Raw genomic sequence first — 22,398 nt, 5'->3', positions numbered from 1 at the left:
TGACTGTACATCTTTTTAATAAGTATCTCTGATTTTTTTAACGAACGACCTTTATCCACCCATTTATTTCCAGGAGAAGATATTTGACCAGCGTGCAATGACGTGCATAGTCAATGACAATAGCTTTGACATAACTTGATATTTTTTATTACCTTGTATACATTTTGCTAACTGCAATACATGAAATTATTTTCTTATTTACTTGTTGAGCTTATTTCGCAATAAAACCAACAGGGATAACTTCGTACATTTATACTCGTGATTTTATAGTAGTTTAATATTCTCTCCGTGTTTTCACTCCTACTTTGATTTTACGCAAATATTTCAACTCAATTTCATCAATGAGATAACACAAACGCGTAGCCAAGAGCTTCATGAAGCACTATTTTTTGTCTCAACGAACCAAAGAAATGCGCTTGGTATGGATGTTTGTTTATTAGAGCACGGAAATACTTCAGAGAGATTTCGGATGAACTGAAATCGGATGGGATCTCAAATCAACCACAATTACACGAAACACCAACACGGTGAAATGGAAAATGAAAGAAAACATAAAAAATTTGATGGTGATTTATTGCCGGGGGATTCTAGGAAAGTGAGTTGAAGGAAGTTGGGCGGTTGACAGCACAGGATTAGAATGAGTTCTATGATAAGCACGCTAAACTATTACTAATTCTATATTCGCGAATCGGGTACGCCTCGGGAGAGGCGCTTCAAGTGGCACCATGAAAATACGTGAAAAATAAAATTATAAACTTTTGCAATCGACGATGGAGTAAAAAAAATAATAAACAAGTTATATTTTCGTATGAAAATGAGAATCCACAAGGACACAGACGTAAACATTAAAAAATTATTAAAGTTTGTACAAGAATACAAAATTAATATTATTGTTAAAATGCAAACGAATTTTCAGAGAGAACAGAATACTTGTGCGTGTGCTTTGGGTGACTGGCGTGAGCATGTGAGAGTGAAATGATAGCCTCATGGTGGAAACGGCAAGTAAGCCACTCGTAAAAAAAAGTTTTTTTAATGAGTAGCAAGTGGCAGGGGAAAAAAAAAGGTTCGGACTCGTTTGCTTATGTGCTACTCATATCGTTGAACAAATGCTATTTGGATGGCCTTGAATGTGCAATTTTTTGTAGAGGAGAGAAAAAATGCAGAACTCTAAAAATGTTGTGCGAATCGCAATAAATGTTAATATTATGTCAAATGTGGTTGAGAGTTGTTCATTTCGAATGAGGACTGCATGTATGACCTCATCCGACTATCATTTTTGCCCATGATCCCTTGTTGGCAAGACCAAGAAGAATTATGGCAGTTAATTCCATGTCCAGGAAATTAGACCTTTAAGCAGAAACAAAATGATGCGTTTGTTGGTACGTCGATTTGTTTTTTTAACGATGCATTTTCCTACAGTACTCTAACCTATATTGGATTCCTTCATATCGTTTTCAGAGTAATTTGAATTTTGATTCCATTTCATTTCGCTGATCTCAAAATAAAAATATAAGGGATACTTTTAAAGCAAGATAATGGTAACCCACATTCATACACTGGAGTTAATCTCAACAAGAATTACATTTCTCAGTAACTTGTGCGAACTACCAAACTTCTAAATTTAAAAAAACGTTAACTTTCGTAAGACATTAGTATCATAGCATAAAATAATTTAAAAATTATTTACTTCTTTAGCCTTTCTTTACATTACATCAATGCCAAAGATGTGAAGCAGTTAAAGTTGCCTATTCCCTGGTCAATAGCAAAATCCCGAACATGGTTGAAGCCCTAATTAAGGCATCTCTCTTGCCTGCTTCCCTTCACTCTGATATTATTTTTTAGTTTCTCATCATCATTCCTTACTAATTTCCTCCATTGAAAAAAACACTAAAATCATAATGTCACAATGAATTTACAATTAAAATGAAAGAATTTTACCAATGAATCGAAATTTTCCCGTGTCACTTAATATGTAAAAATTACATTCAAGCTTATTACTCAGGTTCATATAATTTTTTTTATGATTTACTTGGTGATTTCGTCGTCATATGGCAAGGAGACTACATCATGGCCGCCGTAGCTCCATTTCCAGGTAAGTACCAATTAATTGATAGCGTTTCAAGAAATTAAACAAAATAATATCTAGAAAATAAATTGAAAAGTATTGATTATGATGCGGAACCATCAGGCGCTTTTGATACATTTCCTAACCCTCTCCATGATTTGTAAACTACACGATAAGGATACAATCCGATTGAATATTCAATAATTCAAAGCGGGAATAAGGTGCTGCGACGATGCCAAGCGCAGTGAAGCCAGCTTTTACTGAATTAAAAATTTTAAAAAACACAATCAATTCTTATTCATTAAAGTAGGTAGGAAATAAAATTGGTTTAATATATGTATATTTAATAGGTGCAGATCATTTTGATGGATGATTGGATGATGAAGATTGCCGATAGAGTGGAGAACGTTAGCCATGCGAGGAAGGGGTAGGAAAAGGAGAGGGGTTGGACGGAATGAAGGAAGGCAAATGTGTTTAGAATTGAAGAAGAGTTTATTGTAGAGTTGAATTCAGGTTGTTTTTTGAGAAGAGGAAAATAAAGGTATCGTTTCTCTGCTTGTGCCAATCCAAAGCCTAACTTAAATGGTATAATGTTAACACTAATATTAATACTTGACCTTGAAATTTTAGAGTGCATCAATGTAAAGGGTCATACTGCCCCACTTGATAATGAACTGCACACCGCTCTAGTCCCTTCTCGATAAAAGTAGTCATGAAATGACACAAACACAAGCAGTAATATTGCAGTTTAAATACAATTAAAAGTATAATAAAGCCAATTATTTGCAAACATTTCAAAACACGCCGGACCCCCTCTCAGTTACCCTCCTCTGGCACCGCCGTGTATTTACGTAGCTTTCAAAGTATGTACGAGTATGTTGTTTGCTTTGGCCGGTTTTCACACACACACACAAACACAGCTCCTACTCAATAATAAGTTTACTGCCTAGACTACCTGACTGGATAAATTACATTTATTTTTCTCATTTTGATTTCATAAGGGAACATCTCTTTATCAATGGGATTCTTACTTTCCCTCAAAATAAAAACCTTAGCTTGCCCGTATTTGTGCTTATGACTTTCCAGGGAAGGAGCAGCTAGGGCTTCGGCCATTTGCTCGAAATGGCAAATTTATTCTTCAGGCCCTGAAAGTTATATCCTAAATAAACTTCTTCTATACACAGGGAGAAGTAGGCAATCCTAAAGACAAGTAGCAATAACACGAGGTTTTCGGTAGAAAGTCTTTTTCCTCCATTAATGACCAAATATGGATGAAATCAATGTCTAGTAGCACCGTATGAGAGTCAAAACAATAATTTAAGACCTCCAACTCAGCCCTATAAGTAATAAAAAGTTCATCTAGATTTTAGATGAGAGGCATGTCTATAAAATGGCTATGTAGGATTTTAAAAATTGATTTGCCAGTAATATCTCCTTAAAAATATTTTTATCAGACTTCCGCAACCTAATCGAGCCATTCAACGCATTCAGAAATGTTTAACGCGAATTCTGAGGGAAGAGATGCTCACTGTGGCAGGCGCTTCCATTGAAACCATCAGCTTCAGTATAACCACTTTCATATAAAAAACTAGTTGAACTCTGAGCTATTATTGAAATGAATCAACAAATCAAGACAATAAATTCGCCAAATCATCCACATAATTTCTGGACGACCGGTGCCAAATTTAAAAAAACAGGGAAGGATTCATACAATTGTAAACAAACAGCAAGGCTGTTACATACATGACGTATAATTTGGAGAAGGTACCTCAGTCGATTTAGCGAGCCATTTTCTCATTTTGAATCAATTTTTCCATAAACTATTTTTTCGCAAGATTTTCTTGACTGCTTTTAGACAGGAGAATATTAATAAGCTATGAATATAAAAGCCGAATACATTAAGTGGTAAAAAGAATGTAAAAAACTAAGACTGGTTGATGTATTCGGGGATGTTTAAATTGTAATAATTTATAACTGGATAGTTTGTGTCTGTAAACATTAACTAGAGTACTTGAAGTCACTAAAACGTAATAGAACTTTAAATTGTTCTTATGATGATTATATTAAAAGTTGGGTACATTCATACATGTCTATTTGATGAGTGCACAAATGCTAAACCATTATAACCACTGTAATTACAGTAATTAACCACTGGTGGGAATAGAGAAATTCAAAAGATGAGCTGTCCCATTGCAGAGTTATGTTAATTAGTGCTATTTTATTTTGAGCTGAAATAATGTCCTTTACATATATTCTAAATCAAAAACTGAGGATCAGGTTCTTTTTAGATGCTACCGTAAGTGATTGTTCTTGGTTCTACGGCAATTTATATATTTATCAAATCGAACGAATATAATTAAGAGGAGTTGACTTTTTGTTGAGGCTATGATCTTCAACTATAAGAGGCCTTCACAATTTTACGTCTTTTCAAGGAGAAATAACAAATTGAAAATGCACTTAGAAATACAAGATGTCTTGAAAATGCATGTACATCATTCTCCGTAGTAAGAGCAATTTGAAATCGCACTATGCCCCAGTCAAATGTAACGTTTTGTGAGTTGGGACTGGGCTCGTCTGCAATAAAGCCACTAGTCACGCTCCGTCTCCAGTGGAGGCGATGCAATTCAGTATTAATTACATTACATTGCTCAGTGATGATATCATCTTTAGAGAACCCGTCGACAAAAAAATAAATTTGCAGACTCGAAATTCCTTCCGTCTCACGTGAATGGGGCACCCACGGCGTACCCCTCGTTCGTGAAGGGGAGAAGAAATAGCATAGAAGGTCATTTGCAAGGAACATCGTTGACGACAACGTGGGAGCTCCCTACCTGATCGATCTTGTCCGCCTCGATGGTCCCGTACGACACCCTTATGCAGTTCTTGGGCGGTGGACTTCCTTTGCGGGACGCGAAGAATGAGGTGCCGGGGATGATCATGATTCCCTTCTCCGCCGCCCGCTTCAACACCATGTCGTAGACGTCCTCCACGCCCTCCACTTCCATCCAGAGGAACATTCCGGCCCTTGGCACGATAAATTTCACCAGACCTAATGGGTCAAAACGGAAAAGACTTCGATTGGAGGCACCCGGGACCAGAGAGACCTGCAACCCAGCCCAATGGCGAAAGAGAAACCGACTCAAAAACCATGGGAACCTGAAGAGGTTCACGACTGCGACCGACGCGGCACGGCGCGGCGTGAGCCCAGCGTAGTCAGCCTTCGTCCGAATCCCACCTTCCCATCCAAATATCACCAACCTATCCCAACGAGGGCGAACCCAGACCTTTGGCCTTCCGATACCTCCGTCGAATGGAGCAAGGAACGTTACCATTGTCAACCGCAAAAGCAACGCATTTTATTGTTCTCAAAATAGACTACGAAAACTGGTTAGCAAATATTATGAAAAATACGAGATAAGCGAAATTCTAGTTAGTTATTCATATGTTATTACATACTTAAAATTATGTTAACCATCTTTTAATAATTAAAAATCCCTTTTCTCTCTCAACCATCTATAACTCCGCCCTTAACTTTTATATAATTTTATTTTCACGAAATTAATTCTGTATTTGAAAGTAATGGATGAAAAATCTCTCCAGAGATTTATATCTTTATATTAGCCTTCAAAACGTCACGAGGGGTTTCCAGCGAGGAGAGGGGTATTGACTGAAGATTAATGGCATCCAGAAAGTATGATTAGTCGTAATTATATCCTACTATTAGAGTTTCGAGTTGTGCGTATAAATAATTGTGCATCGCACTATCTAAATCAAGAAATTCATTTTCCACAAGTCACGATAAAAATTGAGCACTTGCAAAAGCTAATAAAATATCTCTTTGACTCCAATTACTCTCAACTCTACCTCACTGCCTCCTCAGTAAATATTAAATTAATTGACCTCTTACCACGCCCATTTCTTTTCACTCAGAAAACAGAAAAAAGATTTTTCCCACAACTAGTGGGGGCTGAGAAATTTCCAACGCGCAAAAACTCGGGTGGAACGCTAGGTACCACTGATTTTTTACATACTCCTTAATATTTTCCCAAAGTGTTTCAATTTTTCCGGGTGGACTTTGATGTCCGCGATAAAAATGTTGGTAGGAGTACGTTGCATTTATGGAGTAAAACCATAAACACTGTAATCAACCCGAAGGTCGGTTTGTTAGGTGATGTTAGAGTTCACACAGTTCACCCAGCCCAACGGCGTGTGAAATTCACACAGTTGCTTTCCCTGTGCTGGTTATGTGTTCCCAAGAAGATCTGGCACCCGAAAAATCACACAGCTTGGGCGGCGCTTGCAGGTGCTCAAAGACTTGCCCGGGAATTGAACCCCGCACCCTTCGGTCAGTGGTCTAACGCCTGGGCTACCGCGACCCACATACTAGTATTTATGGAATATATAGAAGTAATCTTCCTCATTTGACTGAATTAATAGATAGACACCCATGATTAAAATTTCTATGGCAATAATTTTTACATCTGATAAAAAAATAAAAATATACTCAGAACATCTGATGAAAAGCTGAACTACAGTTTCATTATAGCCACCATTATGAACGAATTTCGCCATAAATGGTAATGTACATAATCATAGTTGAGCTCAAGTAATTTTAATTGAGAGACTATCCCGATGCCGGCATTGAATGCAAAGAATAAATCCCAGTATTCGCGCGGGCAACTGTAAGCTGTGATTACTAAAAACATATACTTGTACGAGTACTCCTATTAACTTTGAGCCACAATCATTCAACGTTTTCCATTCTTAAGTTTTCATACTCTTCACACAAAAAATTATGGTAACCATTGATTCAGAAAGAAAAAATCGAAAACGAACTTACCTGTCAAATGTTTATTTGCCGCTGCCAGCGCAGTTTTGAGAACACCGTGGTAATAATTTCTGACGGAATTTACCGTCTTCATAAATCCTTCCATTCCCCACTCGCTTAACATCTTGTGAATGATCATCTATAAATCATAAGAACACAAATGCATTGATTTGAATCCAAAATGACTACGAAAATTACAAACTAAAGCAAACATTTTAATCAGGACGAAATATAATGGCATTGAATATAAAAAGTGACGTAGAAACAAATATACGAGGGTCATCCGGAAAGTAGTACCCGTTCGTGCCGCATGAAGTGCTGACGACGCGAGTAGCCGCTGGACGAGGTCAGATAGCTTCAGTGGCTTGTCTGCCTTCTCTGAGCCAAGTTGCGTGACGCTAGCATTGCCTGTGTTGTTTCTGTGATTGTTTACAATGTTTAAAAAAATTGAGAACGCCGCCAGTTGTGAAGTGAGGGCAGTGATTAAATTCCTCAATGCAAGAAACGTTCGCCCATGTGATATTCATCGCCAATTAAAGGAGGTGTATGGAGACAATGTAATGGACGAGTCGTCTGTTCGGCGGTGGTGTCGCAACTTCAACATGGGGAGGGGGAACACACACGACGATGAGCGTTCGGAGAGACCGTCTGTCATTACAGACCAACTGGTGAGCTCAGTTGACGAATTCGTGAGGAACGATCGGCGCGTCACAATTGATGACATCTGTGAGCATTTTCCCAATGTTTCTCGAACAATTGTTCATGAAATTGTTAAACACCATCTGCATTATGCAAAAATTTGTGCAAGATGGGTCCCTCGCGTATCTCAATGAGCTGGCGGCGAAGGACTATGCAGCAGGAATACAGAAACTTGTCACACGTTATGACAAATGCCTTAATTTGCTTGGAGATTATGTTGAGAAGTAGTTTAAAGTATCCTCTTTCAAATAAAATTTTTTATGTTTGTTAATATTTACTTTTGTGTCTTTATTTCACGAACGGGTACTACTTTCCGGATGACCCTCGTAGCTTCATCTGAAATTAAATATCTCATCAACAGAGAGTCCACTACGCCTATGACCATTAAATATTTTTAGACATTCAAAAATGTGGACATTCAAGTTAAATAAAAAATTCAATTTGACTTCGCAATCAATGAATACCCAAGCAGATCCAATCGCTATCAGATCTCTTCGCTGCTAGATCTCATTTATAAAGAACCTAAAAAATTATTATGTTAGAATTTTATCGGAGCCTGTTGCGGTAAACGTACATTAAGAAAAAAGGGAGAAAATTAATTATAGTGCCAAAGCCGCAATGAATCAGTAGTTACTTAGTCTAATTATTCAAGGAAATGGTAAATATATTATGAAATATTCCTTGCTTTCGCCTTATGACTACTACTCATGGGTTTGGATAAGGGGGGATTAGGTTTCAAATAAATCCTTTTGTAGTGGATTTTATTCTGTAATAACAGCCTATCAATCACCTGTGATATCGAAGCGACATGACCCACAGTGACCTGCATATGCCACTCCATCTTTTCAATGAGCGGGAGCGGTCCCGTTGCCATGGCGACCCTGAATCCGGGGGTCATTATCTTAGATAATCCTTCAACCCGGACGACTCTTCGATCGGTATCCATTGATAAGAACGACACGGGCAACTCCTGTAACGATGCAAAAAGGAATATTATTTTAATATCATGTTCTCACTCACTCCTGGACACAAACGTTAATAATCTACTAGGTTTTTCAAACAGGTTCAATATGAGAGAGGTTATAGGGAAAAATGATTGGGAGACAACATAGTATTTAAGTTTAAGTACCTCCATGTAGCAATGGAAGAAATAAGGATCGTCTTCAAGAATGATGAAATCATATTCGCAAGCCAGCTTGTAAATTTCCCTCTTCCTTTCGGTGGAAATCATCACTCCAGAAGGATTAGAACCGTTGGGCACGAGGTACAGAAGCTGAAAGGGAGAAAACACAATTTTTAGTATTGTTTAATTAACTCAGACAGGACCGTGCAATACTACAATGCATTGACTAAAAAGTACGATGCTCATATGACCTCAAGGTGATGAGCAACGTGATTAAGATGGGAATTGGCCCCATAAATGGGTTATGCGATCAATAATGCCCTGCATATATTCTCGGAAACTAGTTTAGATTACGAAGCATCCATAACCCTCCGAATAACACCTCCTCTTCAGGAACATTTGATCACAAAATTCCCAATTGCGCCGAATTTTGTCCATGACCAATCTACGAGAAACTGATTCAGAATTGTCATAAGGTGTTAGAACCATTGCACATGCTATGGAAAGAGAAACTCACGCGACAAAATTTTCAAGAAGACAAAAAAATTGATAAATTATATCAAGAGGGTACACGTAGTGTTGAATAAGAAGTAGTGGGATGTTGAAACCGTGGTAGAAGAAAGAGTGGTGACTTTAGTGGACGAGTATACGCCCCACCCCTCATTCTCCACTCATATCATACGGAAGAGGAGGGGTTTAACAACTGATAATGACTCGCTGTACATTCTTCCCCCATTCACAATTATCCATTGCCTTCAAGTCCTTTTCATTTCATTTAGCCAATTTCTGGGGTTGACCATAACCTTCCTAACAATCTTCTCTCCCTTAACCTCCCCCCTACCACAAGTTTACTATGCTATATAATCCTACGACGCGATGAAATCTAGGTCGTATTAATGGATAATTAAATGAATAAAATTGGGCGTCGAGATAATTGAGTCCATTAGGTTTGCAGATGATCAAGCAGTAATGAGTCAAATAGCCAAGGGGTTGCAGTTAATTGTGGAGTGATTTATAGGAACAGTGCGAGGGGCACGGGGTGAGAAGTGACCATAAAACAATGCGACTCTTGAGATGTAGGAAAGCTCAGTTAAATATTAAAGTGGGAGGGAATAGAACATGTGGACCTGTTCATGTTGTTAGGCGATATTTTACAGGAAAAGGGGCATTATGATGAGCGCATTTGGACAAGAATTGCGTAAGCGAAAGAGTCATTTGTGTACAGGAAGACTTAATGATAAGTACACTAAGTAAAGATGTAAAAATATATTAATAAAAACTTATTATGAATTAACAACGAGTAATGAAATTACTTTAATACCCATTTATGTGCAGATATGAATGCAACAATTAGAGTGTAAAAATCATTCGCCTTGACCGGGATAATGCGAATGATTTTTATACTCTGAAATTGCTGCATTAAAATGAACATTAGCGGATGACTCCGTTAAAAGTTACTGTTGCGGCATCTCCCGCAGTTTCTTTTGAACCACCGATATTAAGTGAAGGCACAATTTTTCAACACTCTGGGGCTCTATTTTATTTTTAAATGTGCTCTAAAACTTATTTTGGACTGGTTCTGAAGCACCAATTTGTGCAACTACTATATAATTTTGACTGTTTCCCGACTACTTAATTAAAATCGTTTCAATTTGTATTATTGTCGATATAAAAGTATCTACCCGTCGGATAGATGCTGCTTTGTCGTCAATAATACAAATAGTATATGATTGCGCACATGATACCAATTTTTTGATAGAGCGACATGTGTTTTTGCACCAATCATCCATAATTCTTCTGATGATGGTCTTCCTCTGCTATAACAGTGTGTAGAATATATTGGATGTTCGTTGACAAGTCCTTTGAAAACCAGCAAAGAAAACCCATGTTATAAGTACACCACCACTTGATTGAGTCCACTTAGAGCTGCAAATAGAGAACATTTTACCAAAATGACATATATGTACTTGACATCTCGATGGAACTCATTCCAAGGCTAGGTTTTTTACCACCCTTACTCCTTTCTGTGAACACCCTACCCCTACCACCTAGGGACCGTCCAAACCCTATCTGTGAAACAGATAGAATAAACTGGTTGAAGGGAATAAAATTGAGTTTTATCATTATCTCTTGGGGAAACCAAAGGTGATTTGTAAAAGTAGAGATAAAATTAGCATTCCGAATCACAAGGTGCATTTTAGGGAGTGAAAAGTATGAGTTACTGAAGAAGGATTAATCCGAGGCAAAAGAAATTTATGACGCGGGATTTTAGAGAATTACGTAATAGAATTCAGTCCAAAAAATACCTCTTATCGGAAGACTATTTCTCATAGAGGGTATGAAGTCTTTTGTCAACTCTTTGTGTTAAATATACTACGAGTAATGTTCATACTGGATTTTCAAACTTGGTACATCATCGACTTCGGCTCGTATTTCTTCATTGTTGGGCTTTTTCAATGATAAATATCTAACCCATTTTTCGAAAAAATTTCTGAACATCACTCCTCTCCTTATTGCAATATTTGTTATATTGGTAGCCTACCGTTTAACGTAGGGTTAAGGAGGACAAAGCCCTTAGATTGTTACATTACTTAGCTTCGTCTAATAAGACCCGACCTGACCCCCCACATTATAATACACACTTCTTTAATTCCACGTTATTCCTCCCTTCATTCCGTCAAACATACCGATTTATTTCCTTCCCCTAACTCACTTGCCTTACGTTCTACCTTCCTCTCTATCACATATTCAGCGTCAATTAAAATGCTCGGCTGTCACCTTACCTGCCTCTTTAGGATTTCCCCAGCCATCTCTTCTCCTCTTCCACAATGTCTAGCACTTGCTCAGTAAATTTTATTTTCCCTTCCGTCCGTTTGACCTTTTCCATCCTTCTCCAAACCCAAATTTCAAAAACAACCAATTTACGCCTATTGTCTTGTTTCAATGACAATGTTTCCGCGGCGTATACTACTACGCTCCACATCGAAGTTTTAACGAGTATTTTCTTAACTTCCTTACTCAAAGTCGCTTTCATCAATGTTAAGTTCCACATCGAAGTTTTAACGAGTATTTTCTTGACATCCTTATTCAAAGTCCTTTTCATCAATTCTGTCCTCCTTTTGAATTTTCGTGACCTACGCAATTCTTCGCCTTACGTCCACTTTCACCAACTTGTTCTAAAAAACAGCCAAGAATCGATAACTATTTCGTGATATGCTACCTAGATGTTTAATAAGCTTAAATATGAATTGATTCCTTCTAAAATGCCTACTTACAAAATTTTTCTGACCCGCCCTAGACATCTGAGATTGCCGACCGGGCGATATCGATGATTTCGGGGTAGTTGGTAAAATGCTATAATTAACTATGGCAAGTGATGTGGTACAAATCTACCAGTAAAAATTGATAAAAAGTGATATCATATAACATTTAATAACCAAAAGTTCATTGTTCTAAGCAAACAATTTAAATTTATTTAACTAAGTAACGTGATTTTAGGCATTTACGCCACTGGTCTAAAACAATAAACCTATAACATGGCCACCCATGGAATTTTCAAAAATTGATAACGCCGTGTCATAAGAGCGAATATGAGTAAACTCTTGGATGGTTAGATAAGTGGTTCTCTTAACTCGCTCCTCCCCATAATATTACATAGACTCCCAGAACTAAACTTAACCTGAAACGAGAGCAGAATTGAACCCGAAGGGAAATATTCATTGATAATCTACGGAGGTATGCGAAACAACAAAAAAACTTGGTATAATTTGAGACCAGATGGAAAGTATTTTAATGAAAATAATTGACATACTTTTTCAAGTAAATTTATTCTAAACTTGAAGATGACTCCATCATATTGAGGTTCGGTGCAGATATTTACGTTTGTGATTCGAAATGTTACGTATGATGGGAGTCTGTCACGGCAAGGAATATATGAAATTTCAAATATTAAACCAACCAAAAAATACCCTCTCCGACGATTTTAAACATGGAATAATTCTAACTGCACACCACAATGGTGCCATTATCGAGACTAGGACAAAACGCTGCGAAAAACGTACGCGCGCGCAATGGCGCGCAAAACGAAACAAAGATTCTTCTTCCTCTTTGCGATTCGCGTTCACAATTGCAAAAGAACCAGGCAAAACTACTCACTCCACTTAATTCCTCCACTATCATCCACTTATCTCTAGGGGTACTCGATTTTTTTCACCCGATATAGTATGGAGGCAATACGGCTGGCCTTTCCGTCTCTCAGAGGCATAACGTTTTCACCATATCAACTATTTACGTTGCCGTGTGATATCTCGACATGAGAAGTAGATTCGTTAAAAATTATAAATCGAGTCATCTTTTCTACGGATATGGCATTTCAAAGATAGGATTAGCAGGACGCAGAAGAAAAGAGGCGACGGAAATACGGTCTAACAGAAGAATGTTGAAATTAAAATGAACAGACGTAGGAACAAATGAAGAAGCGCTTGGAAGAGTGAGCGAAGAAAGAATATTACACAGGAAATTTAAAGGAAGAAGAGAAAAATTGATTGAACATATACTGAAGTACTAAATTTTACTGTAATTCATGATTTTTGCAAGCATGGAAGGGATGAATGACCAAGGAAGGCCTTTGAGAAGTATGTAATGGAATATGTTACGTGGGTAGGCTGAAGAGTAATGCACACATGCTTGTAGGGCGCGAACAAAAAAAAATAGCAAGATCGGGCGAAAAGTACATCAAAGTACAATTCTTAAGTTTCAACATCATACATTTATTTTTAAATATAGTCATCGTTATAGCTAACACATTTCTACCAACGTTAAACGAGTTTTTTCATTCCTTCACTGAAAAACTCTTCTGACTTTCTCCAGGACCAGGACTTAACATTTACCTCACCGTCCGAGCTGTAATAATTACCCTTGAGATGTCTCTTGAGTTGAGGAAAAAAAATCAGGGGGATTAGGAGGATGTGGAATTGGTTCAAATTTCAGGTTTCGCAGAGCCTCTCCGGTTGCTTTCGCAACCGGAGAGGCTCTCCCGCGCGAGGTATGTGGACGAGCGTTGCAAGATTATTGGCGCCAGGCTGCCTTAAACACGACGAACTCCTTCCTTATATATTCTAACATGGTTAGCGATACGCTTTTGAGTGATTCGCCGGTCATTTTGAATAAAATCTTCGACGAGTTTGCGATATTTATCGTCTGTGGCAGTGATCAGAAGTCCGCTGCGTGCTTCATCAGCAATTATGGCTTTTTCAGGCTCGCAATCACGAAATTTTACCACCCATCGATTTACTGTAGACCTATTAACAGCATCGTCGCCATAAAAAGCCTCAAACGACAATGAATCTCAGTAGGAGTCACTTTTTCAGCAATTAAAAATTCGATAACAGCACGCTGTTTAACCGGCGTTCACATACCACTAGAACACGTCTCCATACTTCCGCTTCTCGAAATACACTGGATGACTGTAACGACCTCAAACCTGCGCATGCATGTTGAGGGGGAATGTTACTTTTACATGTCACCAGGAGTGTTTCTGAAGGTTATTTTGTTTGTGGTCTACAAGCATGTGTGCATTAGTTTTCAGCCTTCCCTCGTATTATATAGTATTAAAGGCATTGAATGGGGATAGGATAGCTTGAAGAGCTGCTATGGATCAATCCTCAGATTGATAACCCGTGATACTGATGCAAAATATCGAAACTTTCACAATACTCAATCGTTTCCGTGGTGTTGGAAATTAATCATCTCATAGCCCAATTCTGAAGCACTTCTCACGAGCGACAGCGTAATAATTGCGTAGTTTTTTCAGAACTTACATTCCCCATTTTCCGGTAATCTCCGCCGCTGGCAATTCGAATCTTCTCTAGTTCTTTCTTGAGCAGCTCCGGGATTACTCCGTCACCATCTTCGGCAATCGGGCGGTAATCAGGTTCGTAAGGTCGCATCTGGAAAAGTATGGCATATTGTGACGGTAAAAGTTCGATCTTGACTACGGAATCTTTCAAAGTTATGTATCCTATGCATCCCTGTAAATGGAAAGGTTTCCCAGTGCTTGTGTGCGTGATTATTTCCTCGCATACATTACTCAGATAACAGAACGAACAAATACATAGCATTCGGATGTAATGCATTCCTCGTGGTTCAATGATTTTCACTATTCGACACGAAAAAAATGTAGCAAAATTGTACGCTTTAGGTCCATAGAGGAGAAAAGAACGCTTCAATATTGGAGAATACATTGCATTTTGTCAGTTCATTTTGCTTAGCTCGAGCGTTTTATTGGATAAGATTTGTTCGAATGCTTTAAAAATAAATATAAAACCCAGAATACATAAACTGTCATCCTTACTACTTTTCACAATGCATTCACCCCCATAGCATGACGAAAGACTTCCCTTTATTATTTTCTTTAACTTACGCTGACGACTATAGAGCAATAATGCAAGTATTTTAATATATGCCAGCATTTTTACATCTAAACTTTGTCTCGTATTTACAGGGTTCGTCCGGAAAATAAGTGTACTGATTTTTTCCCGCCGCTCCCGGCGCGCCCAGCACCGCTCTGACGGGCTGCGATTGGAGGGGGGTATGTTGGCAAGCGACGCTGAAAAAGGCAGTCGGCTCTGAGCTGTGGTGTAGTGAGGAGCTCTGTTAACGCGAACCTCCACGCTCGACCCACGTCACGGAACGCGATGCCGAAGTTTTTGGAGCAGCGTTATTCCATCAAATTTGCGGTAAAGCTTGGGAAATCGTCTACCGAAACTGTCGGTATGATTAACCAGGCTTACGGGGAGTCAGCCATGTCCAGAAACATGACCTTTCGGTGGCACAAGATGTTCGTGGAGGGCAGAGAAGAGGTTGACGACGAACCACGGCCTGGACGCCCATCAACGACACTCACCGACGAAAATGTGCGAAAAGTTCGCGATGTACTGAACTCTGATCGTCGTCTTAGTGTTCGGATGATAGCAGAGCAGTGTAATGCTCGACAGGCTTCGAAAACGAGTCGCCCGCGTCCGGCCAGCGATCAAAAACATCTGGCGGCTGCATCACGACAATGCGCCGTCTCACACCGCGCTTGTCGTGTCGGACTCCTGGGCCAAGCACGGCGTGGCAACACTGCCGCACCCGCCCTACAGCCCGAACTTGGCACCACCGGACTTCTTTCTGTTCCCGAAGATAAAGAGGAGTTTGAAAGGAACGCGATACGGGACTTTGGACGCCGTCAAAGAGGCCGTGACGACGTGTCTTCGAGAGGTTCCCGATGATGCCTTCGCGGGAGCGTTCCAGGAATGGGAACGCCGCTGGAACAAGTGTATCGACTCACAAGGGTCCTATTTTGAGGAATATTAGCTTAAGATATGTAAAAGTGTAATAAATTTTTTTTCCTGAGCTCAGTACACTTATTTTCCGGACGAACCCTGTAACTTGAATACTCATTTTCAAGTTCCCTTAAACCCAATTAACAAATACATGTAAATACTCATAATTTTTTTTTCAGTTGTAATACCATGTCAATGGCGGAGGCATAGGTTGGATCCTGCATTAACAGCGGCCGCCCAGTCTCCAGCATCATCTCAAAAACTTTGCAAATTCCATCTTGATGACCACTAACCAGGATTGTTTCAGCGTCGTAGGGTGGCTTATGAAAATGGTTCACAATTTCCTTAAGTTGTTTCTTGAGGGGTGGGAACCTGTAAAATTCAAAGAGAAAAGACGAAGGATGAAATTTACATGAGATCGTACATCAAAAGTTACTAATTTTTTGGCTGTTAGCTTAGTTTACTTAAGCCCTTAAGTTTTATCACACAAAAATAAAAAAATGCAATTATTTATGAGATCCTCCTTCACACAATCTAATGTCAGGAAATTGCACCGGACCTGAAGTTATAGTAAAGAATCCACCTCGAGTAATTAGGTACGATCTTTGGATAGACGTGAATACACTTCAAATCATTCGCTTTCCGTGTGAACAAAGTAAAAAAGTCCAATTTGAAGTATTTTTAGAAGAATATGGTAAATCTATTTGACTCATCTCTTTCTGACAGCTCTGTTATTGGAAGTAACTTTGACTGTTTAATATACGAATAAACGGGGAACCTCGAATTCAACACCCCTTCAATGACCACTGAAAAGTATCCTCATCCAGACCTCGTGATTGATTACCCCTGGCGCGGAATTAATTTTCTCGTTGGCAATCACAGGTGGTTTAGGGTATTATTCTGGGGTTGTTTGCTAGTTTAATGGAGTTGACAACTGGCGTGGGATTTGCTTGGCCGCTAATTAATACTTTGTAGAAATCTAGTGATTGTAGCGTTTTCAGCTGATTACATTATTTTTCTAACCTCGTCATTGATGTCAAACTCTTTTAAGGCCAAATAAATAACACGCTCTTTACTTCACAAAAACATTACTATTTCACGGCGAATAAAGAGGAGATTCGTTTTTTTTAAGAAAATGTTACGGAGATGCGATCTTTATGCTGGCAAGATGATCCACTACAGCACAATTGTGCCGTAACTTCCTCGAGTCAAATACGGCCAGCCACACACTTTAATCTGACATGCAAAGTAATGCGTGGCATATAGTATACAATTATTGACCATACATAATTAGAAACTTAATGAATTACATAGTTCTCCAAAATGGTTAACTTGCCACCACTTACTTCAAGTCCGTGAAATGCTTTATAAACACGATAGGAGTTCAAGTTCTAAAGCAATCCAATTTGTTCTCGGAACTGGGAGTAGAAATATGGAGGTGATTGAATTAAAATAAACACAAAATAATTATTGATTCAAAAAAAATCATAGATGGCTGTACCGTACAGTTCACATAGTTCGCATGGCTACAGCGAGAAGCATTTTCAAACCATCGAATGACGTCGTTAAGTGCACAAGAACGGTATTTCATCCATTTTCTCCACTTGCATGGGATTACACCTATGGAATACATCGTCATCTCAGCGAGATTTACATGGACGGTGTTATGGATATGAAAATGTGTGCCCGTGGGCGTGACAGTTCAAATAAGGCCGAACCTTGAGTGACAATGAGTCCAAAGGAGCATTGGCCACGGGCCATCAGCAATTTTCCAGTGTGCAAAAAGGGCTCTTTCGGAAGCGTTCTCAGCGCCCATGAAATCATGGGCTTTTTACGTTGTGAAAAATATTCACCAACATGGGAAAATACGTTTTTTTGAAATGACAATCGTTTCAATTTATTGGTGTAAGTATTTTGTTAAAAAGAATTAGGACATCTTAGAACTTGAACACGCATTGGAAATGTTTTAACTTTTCGTAAAGTATTATACTCAGATAAATATAGAAAAAACTTTGACCCCCCCCCCCCCCCCCGCGGTCATCTTACCTTTTGGTAATATGACCGCGCCCAAAGAGGAAAAGGTTTGGATACCGATGCACTACAGGGTCAAGCTTTTTTTCAAATTTCTCCATAACAGAACGAAATTCTCTCTGCCACACATACTAGCGGTGGTTTGCATGGTAATAAGTAATGTCATGTTCAAGAATGATCAGTAAAACGCGAGATCATTACAGAAATTACTTGTTTGAATTTGTTTGAGTTTCAATTTATACCTTCCACAGAAAGTACTGCTTACCCTGAGGTCGGTTGGTACTGGACGGCTTCGACAAGCTCATTTCCAACGATTGAAAAAGAAATCCCGTCCTTCAATTCAACAGAAATCTTTTTGAATGGAAATATCGTGGGATTACAATATCCGCCGGCCATCTTGAGTGTTGTTGGGGGTACCTCCGCATACTTATCGTCTGTAACACAAAAGAGGTCAATGGCATACCAATTTCATATTAAAATCAAATTCAAAATGCTTCATTCTAGCAGAACGTTATTCAATCTAAGGTCACCTGATTTTCCCAAACAAAGTAATACCTCTTAGGAACACCTAAGTATCCAGGGTGAGCTAATCAAAGTGATTTTTACAACTTATAAAACCATTTGAAATAAATTTTATTCTTAATAAGGATTATTTCATATTCAATCATATCTCTAAAAATATAAAGATCAATAGGTAGCTTCAAATATCTATTTAGGTTAAGTGTCCCATCCAAACTTATATTTGAGAAATCACATTAGCGTTATCTGGCTATAGCATGAAAATCATCTTTGTTACAGTATTTTTAAAGGTTCTGGTGATAAACCTTTAATTATTCACTCATAACCCACTCATGTATGGAAAACCCACTGAACAAATCTCACACAGTAATTACTTAGAAACAGATGCCATCTAAAACATAGAAAAAATACATCATTCAGCACATGAAAGTTCTGTCCCAAAGGTAGTATGACTTCGTTCTTCCCGGATAGACGGACGGACGGGCGACGGTTTCCCTGGCTGGGTTCGAGGAAGGAGACTCGGGAAAGACTAGAGGCTGACGGCAGTTGGCTCCTAGCCCTTGCGGAGAGTGGATCGTTCATTTGCGAAACCTCTATAATGTGACCTCGTTCCGCTCCGTCATGGACCGGTTATTGGCACAGCGCTACGCCATTAAATTTGGCGTGAAACTGGGCAAAACCGGGAAAGAGACTCATGACATACATAAAGCAGCTTATGATGACAACGCCATGGGTAAATTTGGATGTTTCTGAGCGGCACAAGCTGTTGCGGGAGTTTAGAGAAGGTGTTGAAGACGCCGTACGTTCAGGACGCCCTTCGACCTCAAAAAGTGAGGACAATCTTGCAAGAGTGAAGGCTTTGTTGGAGATGGATGGCAGATTAAGTGATCTCATGGTTTCCGATGAACTTGGCATCCTAAAATTCATGTGCATAGACCTGTGACCGAAAACATGGGCATGAGAAAGGTGTGTGCGAAGTTGTTGCCGCGAGTGCTCTTGTACGAAAGAAAGGAAACTCTCACGCGGATCTGCCAAGAGTTCCTCGATCATGCGAGTGAGGATCCAAATGTTTTATACGATGCCTCACCAAACTTCTTCCTCTTCCCCCGTCTCAAATCCGTGCTGAGAGGATGTCACCACGACTTGCTGGAAGCGTTACAACAGGCCGTGACGAGGGAGCTTAGTAGTATTCCGGGCGCTCCGTTTTAGAAGGCGTAGGAGGCGTCGGAAACATGTTCCGCAGGCAGCGGTGTGTGAACGCACAAGGGTGCTACTTCGAAGACTTTTGAGTGACTGTATCAAATCTTGCTATACATTTTTTGTATTCCACTCAGTACTATTACCTTTGGGACTGACCTTGTATACGCGGAACCATCAACAATAAGCATGTTCTGATTTCCATTCAAAATTACGTGACTTGTTCAAAAATTTCAGTTTCCCTAAATTCTGCACTAAAATAACCTCTAAGTAACCCGTGATCTTGCTGTAGAATGTATGTGGGGAAACGCCCAAGAGGAATCATTGGAGAAATCAATTGACATTGATTGATTAACCATATTTCATTATTTATTCATTTCTATATTGCCCACACCAACCGCGGCCATCACACTTTTTCTTTAATAATTTCATTTAAATATAGTACTGTTTACTATTACAGGTAACCATTCATTTTATTCATTAGCTTGAGTGGATGTGAAGCGAGCGAAGCGAGGGCCGTTAGGGGAGTTGGACTAGGGAGAATAACCCTCTAGCAAAACATTAAAAATGCATGGATAAAAATTAATAATACGATAATAGCAAAACTATCTCTAATGTACCAGAATGAAACATTGCCCCTATGATAACGAGAAACGAAGAAAAACAAGCGGCCGATGAGATTTTTAAGAAAAATCAAAGGCTCCCGAACGGATAAAATATTTACTGGGGAAATAAGAACCGAACTACAAATTTAGAATTAAAAGGATAGGATAAAAGTATTAAGGGATAAATTAAAAGATTACATCCAAAGAATAGTAGATGACAAAATTTTATGCAAGCCAATAAAACCATATGAAGTTGTCCAATGTAATGTGATCATGATTTTTATGTCAAATTGATATATTGCGCAAAAATTCAATCTTGCATGTATGCTATTCTGTTATGTTCATATCTAATGCATATGTGGTCCAAGTTTCACTTATTCGACTCAAATATTGCATCAGTGGCAGCCGTCGCAAGGTGCAGCCTATAAACCATATAAACCCTAAGGAAAAATAAATGCTGACCAACCAAACCAAAAATTGTAGCAACTGTTTGATGTCGGCACTTGTCTATACCGCGTAAAGAGAAGAACTAGGAAACATCGCTTTTTTAACTGATGTATAAATTCGACCACAATTTGTTCGCAATAACAGTATTTCCGTTTTAGATTTTTCCTAATCGTAGTACCGCTTCTTCTTTAAGACTAATTTAAATCCACACCCTTTTTCCTGAGCATTTAGGTAACACAGATAGTTTTGCGCACAAAGTCAGCTCAAAATATTCGTCATTAAAGACGAAACAACTAATAATTGCGGAAGAAGATAACATTAAGCTTATAGCATAGGAAAAAATATAGATGTCTTGTGTGGAATTAATCATGGGCAGAAGTAGTGGAGGGCGTTTGTGAGCGGTTCATCAATGATAGGATTCGTAAGCCATTGTGAAGTTGAAACTGAATTTTAGCAGGTCCATCGAGTAAAATTGAAGTAATGAAGCAATTAATACAGCAATACATGGAATCTAAATCTGAATATAGGATGTTTTACACATTAAAGAAAGATGTAATAGCGGTATGATCGTCGTCATTTACAATGTTGCAGGTGACCTCTAATTTACGGTTACATATCTTGTGACGGTCATTCATTTCAATTCCAACAAAGCTAACTTTTAGGACCTAGTTCCTAATCATGAATACGTCAGTCCGGATCCTACAGCACCACTGCCAACAGGCTCACATAAATTAAATAAAAAAAAGGAAACGTAACCCTACTCCTGTGCAACCCGATTAGTTAGTGCTACATTCACATGGAACTTCTATCACTCAAGAGGGAGCGAATCTTATCTTCCGCAGTCGTTAAACGAGCCAAGGCTGCTAGATATGAGGTAACCAACAATTGAAACCTTCAAGAAGGACATATTTCTTATCATGACCGTGATGCTGTAACCAGGACGGAAAGAACCTAGAACCAAAAAAATATATCTTTCATGACCTTCGAATCTCATTATGTAACGCTCGAAGGAGATTCCAACCAATATGTTCACCAAATTACACCTGCATAAAACGTATGGACAAAAATAGTGAGTCATAAAATCGTTTGCGAATTACAAGCTCGAGTGGCATTCTTAATGTTTTGTCGTTTAAAGCGAGGAAAATGTTCGCACAAATTATAGTAGTTTTTTTAGAAAATGGGTACCTTCGGGCATAACTTAAAACAGGAACTGTTCTTTCCATTTTCCAGCATTAGAAATTTCTCATAATCATTCTCTTAATCTTATTTCCCAATTTTTTTTTCTATTTTGATAAAAATGTTTCCTGACTGTTGGCAGAAATCGATAGAATAATTCTTGAAAAACACTCCATGTGCTTCGTCTCCATGGAAATGTGCAGTATTGCGCGATCGGTTCGTACGTACAAGTGATCGCGCCTATGTCGTAATAACCTAGATAGTCGTTCTGTGAACGTCAAAGTTACTTTGATTGCATATATATTGCTGAATTTATACTAAGTGAAACCATTAAAAAAGCATAATTCTTTAACTTTTCATTGAGAACAAAAAGCTTACAAAAA

General features: G+C 38.7%; 1 protein-coding gene across 1 annotated transcript in view; it reads right to left on the bottom strand.

Annotated features, from left to right (window-relative positions):
- The window catches only part of LOC139697856 (uncharacterized), a 486,545-nt gene that overhangs the window by 426,664 nt on the left and 37,483 nt on the right, over positions 1–22,398 (bottom strand). Inside the window, exons 11-17 of the mRNA XM_071596714.1 lie at positions 18,337–18,505; positions 16,229–16,412; positions 14,535–14,663; positions 8,722–8,865; positions 8,383–8,562; positions 6,906–7,032; positions 4,897–5,114 (exon numbers count right to left, since the gene is read on the bottom strand). Of these exons, the coding sequence (XP_071452815.1) occupies positions 4,897–5,114; positions 6,906–7,032; positions 8,383–8,562; positions 8,722–8,865; positions 14,535–14,663; positions 16,229–16,412; positions 18,337–18,505 (1,151 nt within the window). The remainder of the gene's footprint in view (positions 1–4,896; positions 5,115–6,905; positions 7,033–8,382; positions 8,563–8,721; positions 8,866–14,534; positions 14,664–16,228; positions 16,413–18,336; positions 18,506–22,398) is intronic.

The sequence above is a fragment of the Hetaerina americana genome, unplaced genomic scaffold (genome assembly GCF_022747635.1).
Source record: "Hetaerina americana unplaced genomic scaffold, ioHetAmer1.1.p SCAF_8, whole genome shotgun sequence".
NCBI classification, from domain to species: domain Eukaryota; kingdom Metazoa; phylum Arthropoda; class Insecta; order Odonata; family Calopterygidae; genus Hetaerina; species Hetaerina americana.
This window is presented reverse-complemented; position numbering and strand designations above follow the sequence as displayed.